Source organism: Macaca fascicularis, chromosome 6, assembly GCF_037993035.2.
Source record: "Macaca fascicularis isolate 582-1 chromosome 6, T2T-MFA8v1.1".
In the NCBI taxonomy this organism is placed as follows: domain Eukaryota; kingdom Metazoa; phylum Chordata; class Mammalia; order Primates; family Cercopithecidae; genus Macaca; species Macaca fascicularis.
Window position 1 is genome coordinate 100,907,047 of NC_088380.1, and position 17,959 is coordinate 100,925,005.

Sequence of the window (17,959 nt, forward strand, 5' to 3'; positions counted from 1 at the left end):
AAGGACAAACAGGGCTTTCTAGCTGGTTGGGGGCAAACAGGTAGAGAGACTTCAGCTAATAGGAATCAAAGGAAAGACCTGGTTTGAAACAATTGTGCACAATCTATGTGAACCAGACAGAGCCCACAGTTGTCAGACCCTCTGTCTGGGTGAGTTAACTTGACTCACACTCAGAGACTAAATTAGAGTTACTCAAGCAACAGTGAATAAGTTGTTAGTTAATGAAAGAGGCTGCATAACATTTAAAGATTTGTATTTGTTTATTCTTGTTCAAAGTTGTGCCTTATCTGTAGATAAAAGTTATGATGCTACCAATCAAAGCACATAACTTCTATCTTACAGAGAAGCCATTATCAGGTAGGACAAGCATATTATTCTTCTGGTTTCAAACAACTGTGCCTCTGGGAAGCCTAAGTATTTGGATTTTTTTTTTTTTTTTTTTTTTTTTTTTTTTGTGAGACAAGTTCTTGCTCTGTTGCCCAGGCTGGAGTGTCATGATCATAGCTCACTGTAACTTTGAATTTCTGGGTTCAGGTGTTCCTCCTGCTTCAGCTTCCCACGTAGTTGTGACTGAAGATGTGCACCACCATGGCTGGCTAATTTTCATTTTTTAATTTTTGTAGAGATGGGGGTTTCACTATGTTTTCCACACTGGTCTCAAGCTCCTGTCCTCAAGTGATCCTGCCGCCTCGGCCTCACAAAGTGCTGGAATTACAGGTGTGAGCTACCACACCAGGTCCTGGCTGCTTGGATTTTAAGACCAAGGGAAACTACTATTTATTGACCCCTTGGTCTCACTGAGGACCTGGAAAGAAATAACAGCAACACTGGGCCTTGCAAATCCAAACCTAAAACGTGCTGTCTAAAAAAAGAAACTTCATATATGTCAAAATATATAAGGCAACTCTTATCTAGTTGCCTTTTCTTTTATAATTTCACCATTATAGATTTATTCCTTTGGACTAATAAAAAGTTAAAATATTACATTGTAACTCACTAGCTATGCTTTAGTGCGACATTTTAAAAAAATTAATATTTCTTTATAGCTAGCTAAGCAAAGGGCCCTGAGGAGACAAAGAGAACACTGAAGTTGGGAGAGGGGTTTGGGGAGTGAATTGTGGAAACTGGCCAATAGCTTAGAAAGTACTGGTTAGGTAGGAGGGTCTTGAGGACAGTATCTGTCACTTACTCAAGGACGTTACACAGATGTCATTCGATAAATATTTGTTGGCTGTAAAGCAGCACCTGGAAGTGAGGAAGAGACATAGAAAATTTGCCTCAGGCTGATCCTGCTAGAACATGATGGCATATGTCTGTGTCATGTTTCATGTATTATGTATACATCCTGTGTGCTTGTCCTGATTGGCCCAATAGATTCTATGTGCCGTAAAAGCCAAGCGTTAGCTCTTGCTTTGTTTTGAGGTCTCTTTGAAGCCCTGCACACCAGGGGCCCTCCATAAATGGTGCTGACTGACTGACAGCCTGTGCTGACAACCGTCAGCCAAAGGGAGGAAAAAAGCACCTGAATCAACTGAGAGTCAGCCAAGAAACACAGTCAAATGTAATTTTCGGTACAAATATTATAGGACCTTCTTATGCTAAAAAACAAACAAAAAGCTCAAGGACACATTTTACGGGAGTGAACCTTGGGCAGGCTCTATTTTAGCATAGCTCTAAGAAACAAAGGAAAAGGAAAACTAAATCAGAATATTCAAGAGTATAAACATCTCTCTAGAAAGAGCAAGTCAATAACAATTCAGGCTAACAGATTTTTCTTTTTTTTTTTGAGATGCAGTCTCGCTCTCGCCCAGGCTGGACGCGATGCAATTGCGTGATCTCGGCTCACTGCAACCTCTGCCTCCTGGGTTCAAGTGATTCTCCAGCCTCAGCCTCCCGAGTAGTTGGGACTACAGGCACCTGCTACCATGCCAGGCTAATTTTTGTATTTTTAGTAGAAATGGGGTTTCACCACGTTGGCCAAGCTGGTCTTGAACTCCTGACCTCAGGTGATCCACCTACTTCGGCCTCTCAAAGTGCTGGGATTACAGGCATGAGCCACTGCGCCTGACCCAGATCATTTCTAAAAACGTTTTTTCTATCTTCTGACTTTTATAGAAGAAAGCCTATGATTGGTTTTTATGGCTATATAGCCAGGCCCATCATCCTAGTCACTTCCTGGCCTAGGTAGGCCCCATCCAGCCTAGGGCTTAGGTGCCAACTCAACACTGAAAACTTGGTTTGCCAGCACGTCATTATTTTAAGCGATCAGATTGGAATATGTTACCGTTATAGAAATTGGTTTGCTATTACAAGTCTAAACTTCTTTGCATGTGATCTACATGGTATTTAAATTTTATAACTCACATTCAATAGTAACAGCAAATACATCTTTAGTGCTTACTTTGTGCCAGTCTCTAAGTATAATTATGTGAATTCGTCTCATCCTCACACTAACTCTATGAGGGGACTTGTCCTCATTTTACAAAGGAGAAAGTAAAGCTCAGGGAACTTGCCCCAGGCATAGGGGTAGAAAGTGGCAGAGGCAGAATTTGAACCCTTAGAGTCTACCTCCAGGGGCCAGGCTCTCACCTCAGTCCTGGGCTATCCTGTAGTAAATGTAGTGCAGTTTCTAGGAAACATACTGCTCCTTATTTACCCTAGAATTCCTTCAGCGCAGGATTATCTGAGGACCACCTGTGTCACAATCACTTGATAAAGATGCAGATTTTAGGCAATATCTCATACCAACTGAATCGAAATTTCAGGGGACAATGCCCAGAAATTTGTTTTGTTAACAAGCTCCCTCGAGAAATTCTAACAGTCACCACAATTTGCACTTCCAGAGTGAAGATTTCTTTCTAAGCATTTCTAGTAGGCTTAGGGTTCCATTTGGAAAAAATTGAAATGATATATCTATACCTGTAGAATTTTCTATAGCGTTTCTGTTTCTAAATAGGTCAGTGTTTAATTGAATTGGTCAGAAATTTAATTAATTGATTTAATGAAATCTGTACCTTTTTTAACAGTAGCAACCAGATGGGGGGAAACAAACTTGCTTGAGCAATGGTGAATGGAGATACACATAGTATAATTTGCATTACTGTTTTTGTTTGTTTGTTTTGTTTTGTTTTGTTTTGTTTTGTGAGACAGAGTCTCGCTCTGTCGCCCAGGCTGGAGTGCAGTGGTGTGATCTCCGCTCACTGCAACCTCCGCCTCCCGGGTTCAAGCGATTCTCCTGCCTCAGCCTCCCAAGTAGCTGGGACTACAGGCGTGTGCCATCACGCCCAGCTAATTTTTTGTATTTTTAGTAGAGACAGGGCTTCACCATGTTAGCCAGGATGGTCTCAACCTCCTGACCTCGTGATCTGTCCACCTTGGCCTCCCAAAGTGCTGGGATTACAGGTTTGAGCCACCATGCCCGGCCATTACTGTTTCATTTTGATCAAGCATTGTTATTATGGTTTCTAAAAATTATAACCTCAAGTCTTTCATATATATCAGTTTTACTGAGATATTATTTACATGGCATAAAATTCACCCATTTAAAGTTTGTAATTCAATGGTTTTTAGTATAGTGACAGGGTTGAGTGCCTAGCAAAATGATCAATTTCAGAATGTTTTCATCACTCTAACAAAAAACCGTATACCTATTAGCAGACACTTCCCGTTCTTGCCTCCCTTCAGTCTAAGGAAATCACTACTCTACTTTCTGATTCTATAGATTTGCCTAGTCTGGACATTTCATATAAATGGAATGATATAATACATTTCAAATAAGTGGAATAACAACAATATATGGTCTTCTGTAACTGGTTTCTTTCAGCTAACATAATTTTTAAAAGGTTCATCTATGTTTTAACATGTATCAGTACTTTGTTTCTTTTTATTGTTGAATAATATTCTATTATATATACAAATATTTCACATTCTATTTATCCATTCATCAGTCGATGGACATTTGTGTTGTTTACACTTTTTGGCTATTGTGAATAATGCAGCTATGAACATTCATGTACCAGTTTTTTTTTTTTTTTTCAAGACAGGGTCTTACTCTGTTGCCCAGGCTGGAGTGTACTGGTGCAATCTCAGCTCACTGCAGCCTCGATTTCCCAGGCTCAAGTGAACCTCCCGCCTCAGCCCCACAAGTGGCTGGGACTACAGGCATGCACCACCATGCCTGGCTAATTTTTTTATTCTTCATAGAGATGGGGTTTCACCAGGTTGCCCAGGCTGGTCTTGAACTCCTGAACTCAAGTGATCCACCCACCTCGTCCTGCCAAAGTGCTGGGATTACAGGTGTGAGCCACCACACCCAGTCCATGTACAAGTTTTTGAATGTGCGTAAGTTTTCTGGTCTTTTGGGTACATATCTAGGAATGGAATTGCTGGATCACATGGTAACTCTTGCTTAAGTTTTTGGGGAGCTGCCAGACTGTTTTTGAAAGCAGCTACACCATTTTACATTCCCATCAGCAGCGTATGTGGCTTATAATTTCTCTACATTTTTGCCAGCATTTACTATTATGTGGCTTTTTTATTCTAGCTATTCTAGTAGATGTGAAGTGGTGGCTCATTTTGGATTTGATTTGCTTTTCCCTGATGACTAATGACACTGAACATCTTTTCATGTCTCATTGGCCATTTGTATATCTCTTTTGGAGAAATGATATTCAGATCCTTTGCCTACTTTTAATTGGATTATTTATCTTTTGTCATTAAATCTAAACATTCTTTATATATTATAGATACAAGTCCCTTGGTTTGTAAATATTTTCTCCCACTCTGAGTTGTCTCCTTCCTTCCTTTGTTACTTCCTTTCTCTCTCTCTCTCTCTCTCTCTCTCTCTCTTTCTCTCTTTCTTTCTTTCGACATAGTCTTGCTCTGTTGCCCAGGCTGGAGTGCAGTGGGATGATCTCTACTTACTGCAACATTTGCTTCCCGGGTTCCAGCGATTCTCATGCCTCAGCCTATTAGAGACACACACCACCACGTCCAGCTAATTTCTTGTATTTTGTATTTTGAATTTTTAGCTAAGCTGGTCTCAAACTTCTGGCCTCAAGTGATCCGCCCACCTCTGCCTCTCAAAGTGCTGCGATTACAGACATGAACCACTGCACCTGGCTATCTTTTCTTGATGCTATCCTTTGAAGCATACTTTCTTGATACTTATCTTCTTCAACCTTATTTCTGTTACAATGAAGTTGTTATGAGTTGAATACTGTCCTCCAAAATTTATCTGTTAAATTTATAATCCCCATTATTTCAGAATGTGACCTTATTTGAAATAGGGTTGTTGCAGGTGTAATTAGTTAAGATAAGGTCCTACTGGAGTAGGATGGGCTTCCAATCCAATATGACTAGTGTCCTTGTCAAAAGAGGAAGTTTGGACCCAGGTATGCACACAGGAAGAATGTCATGTAAACACTGGAGTTACCTGCCACAAGCCTAGGGATTATTAGAACCTAGGAGAGAGGCCTAGAACAGATCTTTCCCTAGTGCCTTTAGCGGGGAGTATGGTCCTACCAACACCTCCATATTGGACTTCTATCTTCCAGAACTATGAGATAATAAATTTCTGTTGTTTAAGTCATTCAGAATGCACTAGGTTTTAGCCCTAGTGTTAGGATAGGTAGCCAGGCAGACATGAGCAAGGCAGCAGAGTTCCCCACCCATGTCTGCTATTTTAGAGAGGCAATTGTTAAACTGTCTCTCTAAAATAGTAATTGGTTGCAGCCAGCATCAGGGAAAGGCAATCTGCCAGAAGACAGAAAACACCTGAAGCTGGTGATCGGTGGCTTCTCAATAAGATCTCAGGAGTTGGATAAGAGGGCTCAAGCATACGCGCTAAGAGGCAAAATGGCATACAACAAGTATATGGCCTTCCTTTAGGATTGCTCAACTGGTAAGGGGAAAACACCTCAAGTGAACATGTGGACAACTTCAGTAAGGTGGTCCCTCCCTAGTGCTGGCAGGTCACTGCACATGCAGACAGCCCACAGCAAGGGAAAAATCAAGGGAGGAGACACAGAAATCCTGGCACCATGCTACTGTGTAAAACCCCAAGTCAAGGGCCGAACAGTGCACTTGGATCTCTCAGGTCACTCACTTGACCCTCTTGGAAGTGTACTTTACTTCCTTTAATTCCTGCTCTAAAACTTTTTGATAAACTTTCACTCCTGCTCTAAAAGTTGCCTCAGTTTCTCTGCCTTATGCCCCTCAGCAGAATTCTTTCCTCCAAGAAGGCAAAAATAGAATTTCTACAGACTCGACAGATATGCCATTGCTAACACTAGTAAACTAATATAAATGCCCAAAATAACAGTTAGATCTACTATTCTTTCTCCTTTCTTCCTTCCTTCCTTCCTTCCTTCCTTCCTTCCTTCCTTCCTTCCTTCCTTCCTTCCTTCCCTCCCTCCCTCCTTCCCTCCCTCCCTCTTTCTTTCTCTCTTTTCTTTTTTCTCTTTTCTTTCCCCTTTTCTTTCCTTCCTTCCTTCCTTCCTTCCTTCCTTCCTTCCTTCCTTCCTTCCTTCCTTCCTTCCTTCCCCTTCCTTCCTTTCTTTCCTTTCTTTTCTTTTTTCTTGAGATGGGGCTTCACTGTCACCCAGGCTGGAGTGCAGTGGTGTGATCTTGGCTCATTGCAACCTCTGCCTCCTCAGTTAAATGATTCTCTTGCGTCAGCCTCCTGAGTAACTGGGACTATAGGCATGCTTAGCATATGTTCCAGGATCTCCTGGGCCTCTGTAATGGGTGATGGCCACTTATATTTAGCTCAGAATAAATCTCTTCAAATATTTTACAGAGTTTGACTCTTTTCATTGACAATAATATACCATTTCTTGGTTTGCAATCCTAATTATATTAATCAATTATATAAAAATTACATTGTATTTAATGGCTCTATCTTTACTTTTCCTATATAAGTGCCTTAGGGTTTTAAAACATTAATATCAAAGTATTATTAAAATATGTCAGTGTTTATAACCTTTAGTGGACATTTAGGTTGCCTGCCTAACATTTTGGTTGCTTAACTCCTGTAAACTAAAAATAAAATTTTAAGCCTCCCAAGTGACTGAACAGACCATGCCTTGGCCAAGGGGACTCCAGGGTAACCTTGAAAGCTAAATTCTCATTCATGACAGGATGCCGGGGTCAAACAAGCTTTATTATACTCCTTCCTCAATATTCAGGATGAGCCTTTCTTCCCTAAGGGCTAAACAGAAACCAGCCCTTTTGAAAGATTCCACCACTTATATCAACCGACCACCTGATATTGCCTCTAGTTTTTTGCCTGATAAGAGATTACCACACGGAGTGGTTCTGGCCCATCTCCAGAAAATGCACAGTAAGAGTTTTCATGTCCTCTGCTTCGCCTTTTGATGTCAGAGAACTGAAAACTTCACTCTCGGATCATGCTAACACTGCTATTTTTTGTACATGGAACCCATGAAGGGGCATGAAGCTCCATTGCACATGCACACATTTATCCTTTCATAAATATTCATGACTCCTATAGCTTATTGAATATGTATATTTGGCCACCCTGCTCAGCATAAATTCCTGTTCTCTTTGCCCCTCCCTCAGAGTGTCTGTTTCTGGCTTCTGGCTGTGGGGTCAGCCTGTCAGCATGGTTACCCTACAGGCTGCAACCCTTTTCGAGAAATAACTTTCCAAATTTGTGAACTTCATCTATTCCTCAGCTGACACTCTCCTTTTCCTTTCTGAATGGAAAATGGTTTCGTTCAAATACCCTCTCCTCCCACATGAAACAAGGAAGGCGATCCTAAACTCAGCACATTTAGGCTGTACTTTGTCTAAGAAACCAATCATAGTGTTAACTGACCACTGGTTCTTGGTCTCTCAATGCAATACAGATTGACAAGAGGCCAAAACAGTTTCCCCAGACAAGACTTCATTGGAGTTTATGCTGGGACATAAGGGAGGTAGCACAAAAGAGAGAATTCCCCAACTGACTCCTCAAAAAGAGCTAGTAGAGCTTTTTTTTAGGCAAAGTGCAAGAATTGACATCAGGGGTAGGGTATGCAGGCTGGACTGGGCAAAGCATATGATGGGTAGGCTATGCGGGTCAGCATTACCTGGTTGCTATGTTATCTTGAGTAATAGGCACCTTATGGGCTGGACAGAGGCAACAAGTCTGTAAATCAATTATTCAGCATTCCTTCCCTAGCTAGGACACTCCACAACCTTGGTCATCTAAGGCAGTTCTGGGAATTCTTTTTTTTTTTTTTTTTTGGACAGGATCTCGCTCTGTTGCCCAGGCTGGAGTGCAGTGGTGTGATCTTGGCTTACTGCAGCCTCCACCTTTCAGGCTTAAGCAATCCTCCCACCTCAACCTCCTGAGTAGCTGGGACCACAGGCACAGACCACCATGCTTGGCTAATTTTTCAATCTTTTGTAGAAATGAGGTCTTGCTGTGGGGTACACGCTGATCTTGAACTTCTGGGCCCAAACAATCCTCCCGCCTTGGCCTCCCAAAGTGCTGGAATTGCAGGTGTGAGCTATTGTGCCCAGCCTAGTTCCTGGAATTCTTTAAGTAAAAGGCATGGTCTAAACATTAAGGCATCAGTGAGGTAGTGGTGTAGGTTTTGTGCTTGGTGGGAGTGCATTAAAGAATGCTCTAGTAGGAGTGAGGTGAAGCTGAGCCCCATTCATACTCTGTCTCAATTGTAACCTCATTTTCATTTCCAGTGATTGATCTACAAACGTACAAATATAGTTTTGGTAAATGAGACCTAAAGGGAATTTTAATGGGGAATTTCTGAGACGTGTCTCCCCTGCTCCCAAGAAAGAGATGCGGAAGAGTAAGTTCCTGCTTCCTCCCCTGCTGCAGCCAACTTTTGACCATATGGTAGTCTGGGCTTTGGGAAATTCCTCATATAGAGGACTGAAGAGTGGAGAGAGAGAAGGTGGGCTCTCGATGAGGTTGGTGAGCTATAACTGAAGATTGTCTTATCTCTGGACTTGTTATATGAACTGATAAATGTCTGTATCATTTAAACTAGTTATACTCAGAGTTTTGTTTTTTCGTAGCCCAAGGAATCTGAACTAGTATATCACTGTTCTTTCCAAATAATAACCTTTCACTTTATTTGGCTGTGTTTTTTTGCTAATGCCTAAGATCTACTTGAACTTTATTAGATAATTATTCTGCTTTCTTCTGTGTTCTAAACATTTCTTGATTTGGTATAACTTCAAACATTACTAATTAATGAAGTGTATGTGTGCTGCAAATGGGTTACAAAGGTAATGAGATATCGACTCCTTCAGCCCTTAGGGTGGCCGGAAACCTCACGATGGTCAGCCTTGCCCTGGCAGGAAGCAGATTCCTCTATAAGAGTGCTGAACAAATAACATTTTCAAATGTGTTCACTGAATTAATGTATTGTTGTTGCTTCTTTCAAAATAATTAGAAAAATAATTTAGTAGGGCTGAATCCAAATTCCCTATGGAATACCAACTAATTAAGTTGGAATCTTAATTAAATGATTAATGGAATAGACTTCTAATAGCTGAAATTAGCTATATTTCTCTCTATTCCATATCCCTTTTGTGGATTTTTGTCATTGACCCCAATTTGCTTGTGGAAATTGCAAGGCAACAGAAAACTCTGAAGCACTGGTTTAGAACACAGATGGTCTGAGTTCCAGTCCATGTCTGCTCCTGGATTGTAAGTAAATATTCTACCCTCTCTAGATAGTAGTTCCTTCCTTATCTGTTTCAATGTGAGGCTGGGATTTGCTGATCTATGGTATACCAAGTGTTTTATTTTGATAAAAATATTCCTGTATTCATTGATTATCAAGTTTGTCAGTTCTTTAAACAAATGCAATTTGTTTTTCAGGGTGCTTATATTTTTCCTGTCATGCTATTTATTATGTATTATAATTAACTCTCCAAATTAATGGTTTTCAAATGTTAAATGGTAGACAGCAATGATTCTGAAGACAGTAAGTAGATGGGTATAGTAGATAATGTCACATTCTCTCCTTTGATAATGAATAGTAACTTCATAATAACTTAAAGTGTCATATTTTTAAACTAAAGAGCAAGTTCTGTGTGGGAGGATAGGCGGTTGTTAAAGATAAAAACATAATGGGTTTTGGCTGTGAAACTGTGATACCATGTTCCCTCAAAAAGGCTCTATAAAGTCAAACATAAAACAGTATCCAATGAAACAAAACAAACTTCATTATTATTCTTTTGCTCCTAGGTAGGATTCTGAAACATTTTGGTTTGTTTACTATTTTTACTTCCTATACGAAACCATATTTATTTATTTATTTATTTATTTTTTGAGACGGAGTCTCGCTCTGTCGCCCAGGCTGGAGTGCAGTGGCGCGGTCTCGGCTCACTGCAAGCTCCGCCTCTCGGGTTCACGCTATTCTCCTGCCTCAGCCTTCGGTAGCTGGGACTACAGGCGCCCGCCACCACGCCCGGCTAATTTTTTTTTTTTTAATTTTTATTTTTAGTAGAGACGGAGTTTCACCGTATTAGCCAGGATGGTCTCGATCCCCTGACCTCGTGATCCACCCGCCTTGGCCTCCCAAAGTGCTGGGATTACAGGTGTGGGCCACCGCACCAGGCCTTTTTTTTTTTTTTTTTTTTTTTTTTTTTTTTGAGATGGAGTCTTGCTCTGTCGCCCAGGCTGGAGTGCAGTGGTGCGATCTCAGTTCATTGCAACCTCCACCTCCCGGGTTCAGGCAATTCTCATGCCTCAGCTTCTCAAGTCTCACCCTTCGGAATAGCTGGGATTACAGGTGTGCGCCACCATGCCTGGCTAATTTTATTTTTTGTATTTTTACATGTCTTGAAATGGTCCTTCTTGTCTTCGTGTGTGTGAAGGAATGGGAGGGGTGGGAGGCAAGAGGTTGGCAAAAAAATCATTTGTCTCTTTGTCAAAGAAATCTCAAAAAGACATAATGATCTACCTATATTCGCTAGCGCATTTTTTACCACATATCTCTGCAGAGTTGGGATATTTAAAACAAAACACAAGGTAACATGTTTCACACTTAAAAGCATGGTAGACTGTAGGTTACAGGTGATGTGAGGTGAGGCGATTTAACAAGCTGCGGTGTTTTAAATATCTCCTATACTAAGTGGTTTGGTTGCAAAAATAACTCCAAGGGAATATGACATGACCTAAAATATAGAGAAGAGCATCTTATTTAAGCAATACAATGTGTGAAGTATGTTAACAAAATCTAGCTCTGCATATACTGTATAATATCTGAACTGGGATACATCAGCCCCTGTGGTTCACTATTTTTGGTTCTGAAATGCCAGCACAAGGGGCCAGCCTAAGGGCTCTGATTACCTTTCACACATTAGGAAGACAGCAACTCTGACATATCATATGATACAGAAACCTTCTCTGTACTGATCAAACACATCATTCAGTATGGAGTCATTAACTGGAAGGGCTTGCAGCAGTGGAAGTGAACTCTAAACACCACTACGTCCTTCACTTATTCACGCAAAAATTATTTATTGTATACTTACCCACGCATTGGGGATACAGCTTTAAAAAGGATTACGACCCTGCCCTCACAAAGCTTGCATTCTTGAGAGGGAGACTGATAATAAACAACAAATCCACAACGTTGTTTCAGACAGTGATGAGGGCTGAGAAGGAAATAAAGCAAGGCCAAGTCTTTATAGAGTGTGGCTATTTTAGATGTATGGTCAGACAAGGGTTCTTTGCAGAGGTGACATCTGAGCTGAGACTTAAATGACAAGATGGAATCAGTAGGCAAAGTACTAAGCAGAAGAAACGGCTCTTGTGCGAAGAGCGAGCAAAAGGAATGATTAACAATGATGGATGGAACTTGGCGACTTCCAGGAACAGCATGAAGGCCTCTGTGACCAAAACATGGTGAGAATGTGCTGATGAGGTCCCAGAGTTAGGCAAGGAGTTTCATTTTTTTTTTCTAAGTGCAGTTGGTATGCACTGGAAGTTTCAAGTAGAGCGTGGATTGTGAGGGATGTAATAACAACAGACAGTTTAAAATACAATATTGTACTTCGATTTGACTTCTTCGAAACCTAGTTTCCAATTCCAGTGCTGGTCAAACAACACCCTGGCCGTCCCTGTTTGCGCAGGCTGTTTGCGCTCGCCGCGGCTTGTTTGTCCCTGGCGCCCCGCTGTTGACAGCCTCGGAGCGTGTGACAGTTGGCAGGCGCAGTGAGGCGCAGCCCGAGCCAAGTCAATGCAGGGGCCGGGGCTGAGGGAGGGGAAGAGGCAGAGGAAGCGGTGGTGGCGCGCTGGGAGGGCGGCGGCCTCTGCAGCGAGGGTGGTGGCGATGCGCAGACCGAGAGGGGGAAAAGGAAGCCTTCCCCGAAGAGCCTCCTGGGGGCTCACGGGGCCCCTGGCGGTTCGGCCCCGGAGGCTAGCGGGGCTGCCCGATTTGGCACTGGAAACAATGGTGGCTCGGGGCTGGAGGCAATTGCGCGAGAGCTGGGGGGCAGGGGCGACTAGGGGAGTTTCGGTTTCTCGGGCCTAGCGCCGCGGAGCCTTGCTGCGAGCCCCAGCGGTGGCACCCCCGGGAACCGCAGGTGTTGATTTAAGGCTTGGAACAGGCAGGCCTTCTGCCCACATCCTGCGGCGCCTGTGATCCGGCCCGGGCGATCCGGCGCCGGGTTTTGTTATCCGCCCGCACCTAGAGGCCGCGCCCGCAGCCGCCAGCCCCGGCCCTGGACCCCGGGGCGCCCTCGGCCCTGGACCCCGGGGCGCCCTCGGCCCTGGACCCCGGGGAGCCCTCGGCCCTGCGGGGTCCCTGCCCTCTCTTCCGTCTCCTCCTCACCGCCCTCCCGGGGCACTATGATGCGGGAGGGCATCCCTGCCGAAAAGACCTACAGCGCCCGTTCCCTCGGTCCTTCGAAAAGTGATCCCTCGGCGGCCAACCTCCCCAGGGAAACCGGCGATTCGCAGTTCGGATAGCGACCTTCGCCCGCAGGTTCCTGCTCTGCCTTCAGACCTCGGCTTCAGTGGCACCTGCTCAGCGAGGCCGTGTCCCACCAAGCCATCCGAATTAGCTACCCACTCACTCGCCATCACGTCACCCCGATTTAATGCGCAGCGGGGCACTGACTTTACACTCGTGTGTCTTCTGTGTTTATTTATGGTCTGTTTCTGGAATGTCCGCACCTGGGACTGGGACCATGTTTTCTGGCGCAGTGCGGGTGTCTCGGCGTCCAGAATCGGGCGGGTCGCAGTAGGGCTCCACAATTGTTGAGTGACTGAACACGGTTCCCGGCCAGGGAGAGCGCCGCAGCCAGGTCCACTTCAGGCAGTGACGGGGCGGGGCTTTCCCGGCCCCTCACAGGCCCCGCCCCAGCGCGCACCCGCTCCCACCTCGCCTCTCCGCTGAGCCGCCGGGGGTTAGACTGTGCATTTCCCTCTTGCTTCCCTCGCTCTTTCTGCAGCCGCCACGAAAACCCGGAACGGCGGAGCCACCGAGCGGCGGAGCGGCGCCGCCCCTCGCGGCACCTCCCTGGCAGCCCCTGGAGGCCGCGCTGGGCATGCTCAGTCGGCTGGGCCGCCTCAGCTTTCGGAGTAGGAAGCTCGGGCGCTCGGGCTGTGAGGAGCCGCGGCGGGGGGAAAATGGAGCCCTTCACCAATGGTGAGTGGGCAGCCGAGGCGCCGGGACCCAGGCTCTCCGGAGCCCCGAGGGTCGTGGGCAGTCGTGATACGCGGGATCGGGCTGCTGCCGTCACCCCCCACACCGCGGGCTTCCCACGAGGGTTGGGGGAGGCAGGCAGAGGGATCTAGGGGAGGCAGGGAGGTTCGGGGGGCGGGCGGCGGCCAGTGCGGTACCCGGAGCTGGCGTGAAGGTCAGCGCCGCCGCCGCTCGCCCGGGGTGCGGCCGGTGGGCGAACCGCAAAGTTTGGGCTGCTGTGCGCAGAGGAGTGGGCAGTGGGAAAGTTGGCAGCTCAGGTTTGCCCCCGGAGGAGGCGGTGTCGGCCCGACTGTCCTGCAGGAGCTTTAAGCTGTGGCAGCCGCCGAGCCCAACTTTTGTGGGGCGCCAGGAGCTGTCCCCCTGCCCTTCAGTGAGCTGCCGGCGTGACTTTTCCTAATAGGGCGGGGTGGGGGTGGGAGGCTTGGCAGGTTAATGTTGTGGAAGGAAGGAAAACTTCAGGAAAGGCTTGCTCACCTCGCTCGGGGCCGCAGAGGTGCCTTCCCGCAGTGTCACCCTGCTGACCCTGCCGAGGTACTCCGCCGGGCCACCACGCTTCCCCTCACTGGCTGCAGATCATATCAGTTTTTCAGTCAAAGACTTGTTCATGTCAAGGGTCCGTCACGGTGATACCACTGTGTGACAGGAAGCGAGAGTCAACGTAGGGAGCCTGCACCCTGCAAACAGCCACAGACAGCCCTTCACTGAATGGGGGGCATAAATCCCACACTAGTTAGAACGATGGCTTTTGTGCGACCCAGAAGTGCCAGACCCACGATACAGGGGTGAGATGAGATGTCTTACCATTTTGCGGTGTTGAGTGTGTGGATTCCCTTTTAAGATAGAAAGTAGGAAAACTGCCAGTAAGGGAGACGACCCACTAAAATTAGAGGATTCACTCTCTGGTTGACATGTTTTCCTGAGTATGGTTGGTTACTTCAAGTAGAGTATCCCATTAATAGGGGCCTCAGTCTGTCCCTGTTTAGGTACGTTAGTTACCCAAATCCCAGCCAGACTTTGTTGTATGCTGTGCTTCATTCATGAGGCTGCGAACTACTGATTATATTCTCCCTTCTCTTAATATAGAATGCTTTATTCTACTGCCATCTTTCTGTCTGTACTGTTTAATTAGGCTTACTGATAACAACTTTAATTCTGAATTTTTTTTCTCATTCAGGTTCTGTTTGTAATTACTAAAACTTAAAGAATAGTCTGGTGAAGTTACTCGAAGAATTAAGGAAGGTTTGAGCTAAAAGGAACTAGAGAGACCATCTAGTACTTTAGTGTAAAATATGTTTAATATAAGTCGTTAAGTCCTTGTAAGTGACTATTTCAATGCTTATTCTTTGTTCTTGGTAGAATGCTTGGAGTTACCATGTTTTTAAATGTGAAATTTCATCTAAATTAAAAAAAAAAAATTCTCAGTGACAAGGCTGACTCACCCATTTGGTCAAGATTAGTGCTAGCTGATTTGATGAACCTTTGCCTACAGAATTAAAGTACTTTCTCAAGTTTTAAAATTGGCGTCTTTTCTCTCATAGAATATGCTTCTAGATGTGGGTATTTGCAAACTGTCACATTTGGGAGGACAATGGAAAAATCCCACAGAAGAGAACAAAAAAAGAAGCAATGCTTCAACTTTCATGTAGGAAATTGGATTTCTGATCCTTTCCTATCTTTCGGAGTTGATGCTGGAGACAGCTTGGCAGTGCATAATTTTGGTTAATGTAGCAGTCACTTCTTGCAGCCTTATTTAGCATCCTTTTATAAGGAAAACAGAAATGACAATATCTACAGTCAACAAGAAATTAAATGTTAGCAATTTGAAGTGCTTTTCAGGTTTAAGATGGACAGGGTATTTATTTGAAAACTTTTGAAGGATTGCTGTAGAATTTTCTAGTGTTTTCAAATAACATGGTACAGTAGACAGTTATATACTTCATCTTTCTGAGTACAAAAAGTAACGCATGTATAATGCTCCCATTGGTCTGGGTGTGATGATGCAGAGTATTTCATTATCCATAGAATTTATGATTGCAAGATTTATCGAGCCTGGTATTGGATTTTGTTACACATTCATCCTATTTTAGTGGACTCTTTCTCACTTACACTTTCTCATGTATCCCTATATATCTAGAGAAGTGTGTGAGCTTAACAAAAAACAGTTTCAGTAATTTTGGACCACATATCTTTTAGTTAAAAATCTTGTCACTGGTTCCACCTACTGACCTATGTATTTGTAAAGGAAGTGAATTTAGTTTATATCTTGTCACTCTAGCCTTCAATACTCATCTATTCCAGTACGGTTTTTTTGTAGTTTCTCTGTTTTCTGTCCAAAGTTGCCATGGTATGACCTATTTTTGTTGGGCCCTGCTCTCTACCTGTTGATAATTTGTTCATTTGATGAATATGCCATGTTAACCTGTTCAGGTAACATACTTCTGCAAACCATTTAAAATGCCTATCCCCGGAAAGGGCTTATAAGGATGGATCTTAGTGCTAGGAATTCCCATTTAGCTCAGGATCTATTTTTGGCTTTGTCCTTGGGAGGGATTGCTATTATGCTGAAGTCTAGACATCCGGTCTGGGTTTGGATCTTTGGTGGCTTTTTTATGATGAGAGATGTGCTAGACCAGTACTTAAGATTGTTTTGGCAATAATGATTATGTCTTGTTAGGCAGGTGGAGGTAAACTGTTAGTTCATAGTGATTTGTATATTTAAAAAAAAATCGAAGGCAACTATCTACTTTTTTTTGATAGGGATATTAGATTAAATAATTCTTTGATGTTTATCCAGATTTTTGTCCTCATTTGCATGCAGGGTTGGTATATTTTGGAAAAACTTAAATTCATCTTAGGAAATGCAGATGCTAAGGTTCACCCTCAGAATCTGATTGAGGAGGTCTGATTATGTATGTAGTATATACTAGAAAGTATGTATACTTTCTTTCTTTCTTTTTTTTTTTTTGGAGACACAGTCTCACTCTGTTGCCCAGGCTGGAGTGCAGTGGCACAATCTCAGCTCATTTTAACCTCTGCCTCCCGGATTCAAGTGATCCTCCTGCCTCAGCCTCCTGAATAGCTGGGATTACAGGCACCCGCCACCATGCCCAGCTAATTTTTGTATTTCTGGTAGAAATGGGGTTTCACCATGTTGGCCAGGCTGGTCTTAAACTCCTGACCTCAAGTGATCAGCTCATCTTAGCCTCCCAAAGTACTGGGATTACAGGCATGAGCCACCGCGCCCAGCCGAAAGTATATATACTTTCTAGTTTGTGATATATTCTAAAGTACATCTAAAGGTTGGTATTTTGGTATTTTGAGGTCCCAGAATGAAAACATAATTTAAACATAATTTAGTTTGGTTTTTTTCATATGAATATAGGTCCTATGAATCACTTTTGTTACCACAGTGTGGCGCATAACCAAACAAGGAGGACTTAACAGACTTAAAAAATTATTTTTGTTTTCATTTTCAGATTGGTATCCAATTGAAAGTATTTTTCAACTTCAGAAATGGGAAATCTGGGCAACAAATGAGATATTTGTGGGTTGTAACACAGTGTAAAATTGTGATTCCATCTTTTAATTTTACACATAACAGTTGTTCTATAGATATGCGTGTGTTTTTAAAAAAAACTTTTTAGCATCACTTCTCAAAAATGTGAGCACACCACATTTTGTTTTTATTTTTCTTTTGCTCTATGAAAAATTTCCACATTGAAAGAAAACCCTTAAGAAATAGGAGCTCCTGGTTTCTCTGTGTGATGGAATATAAGTTAAATCCTGTTTTTATCTTTCTGTCTTAAGTTTTTTATTTTATTTGGGGGAAATAAGACTATTAGGAATCAAGTGTTAGCATCTCTGACAATCTATGGTTAAAGCTATAGCTAGAAACAGCCCAGGTTTTTTTTGAAACTGAGTGTCGTTCTGTCACCAGGCTGGAGTGTAGTAGCACAGTCTCGGCTCACTGCAACCTCTGCCTCCCCGTTTCAAGCAATTCTCATGCCTCAGCCTCCCGAGTAGCTGGGACTACAGGCATCCGCCACCACACCCAGCTAATTTTTGTATTTTTAGTAGAGATGGGGTTTCACCATGTTGGCCAGGATGGTCTCGATCTCTTGACCTCATGATCCGCCCACCTCGGCCTCCCAAAGTGCTGGGATTACAGGCGTGAGCCACCACGCCCAGCCGAAACAGCCCAGTTTTTAACTGGGAACCAGTGGTAGAAAAGTTCTTTGCTATTATTTACCAGTTTCCAAAAA

At 43.7% G+C, this 17,959-nt stretch overlaps 2 protein-coding genes and 1 long non-coding RNA gene across 4 annotated transcripts in view; 2 read left to right on the plus strand and 1 right to left on the minus strand.

Annotated features, from left to right (window-relative positions):
- Positions 1 to 10,202, plus strand: part of ERAP2 (endoplasmic reticulum aminopeptidase 2) — a 60,272-nt gene extending 50,070 nt beyond the window's left edge. Inside the window, exon 19 of the mRNA XM_045394860.3 lies at positions 8,707 to 10,202. Coding sequence (XP_045250795.2) covers positions 8,707 to 8,709 — 3 coding nt within the window. The 3' untranslated portion in view covers positions 8,710 to 10,202. The remainder of the gene's footprint in view (positions 1 to 8,706) is intronic.
- Positions 1 to 13,315, minus strand: part of LOC135971331 (uncharacterized) — a 65,999-nt gene extending 52,684 nt beyond the window's left edge. For both annotated transcript variants that reach the window (XR_010587504.2, XR_010587505.2), the window contains exon 1: positions 11,521 to 13,315. This is a non-coding gene — a long non-coding RNA (uncharacterized lncRNA). The remainder of the gene's footprint in view (positions 1 to 11,520) is intronic.
- Positions 13,316 to 13,549: 234 nt separating this feature from the next.
- LNPEP (leucyl and cystinyl aminopeptidase) overlaps positions 13,550 to 17,959 on the plus strand; it is a 100,279-nt gene continuing 95,869 nt past the window's right edge. Inside the window, exon 1 of the mRNA XM_005557431.5 lies at positions 13,550 to 13,640. Within this exon, the coding sequence (XP_005557488.2) occupies positions 13,622 to 13,640 (19 nt within the window). The 5' untranslated portion in view covers positions 13,550 to 13,621. The remainder of the gene's footprint in view (positions 13,641 to 17,959) is intronic.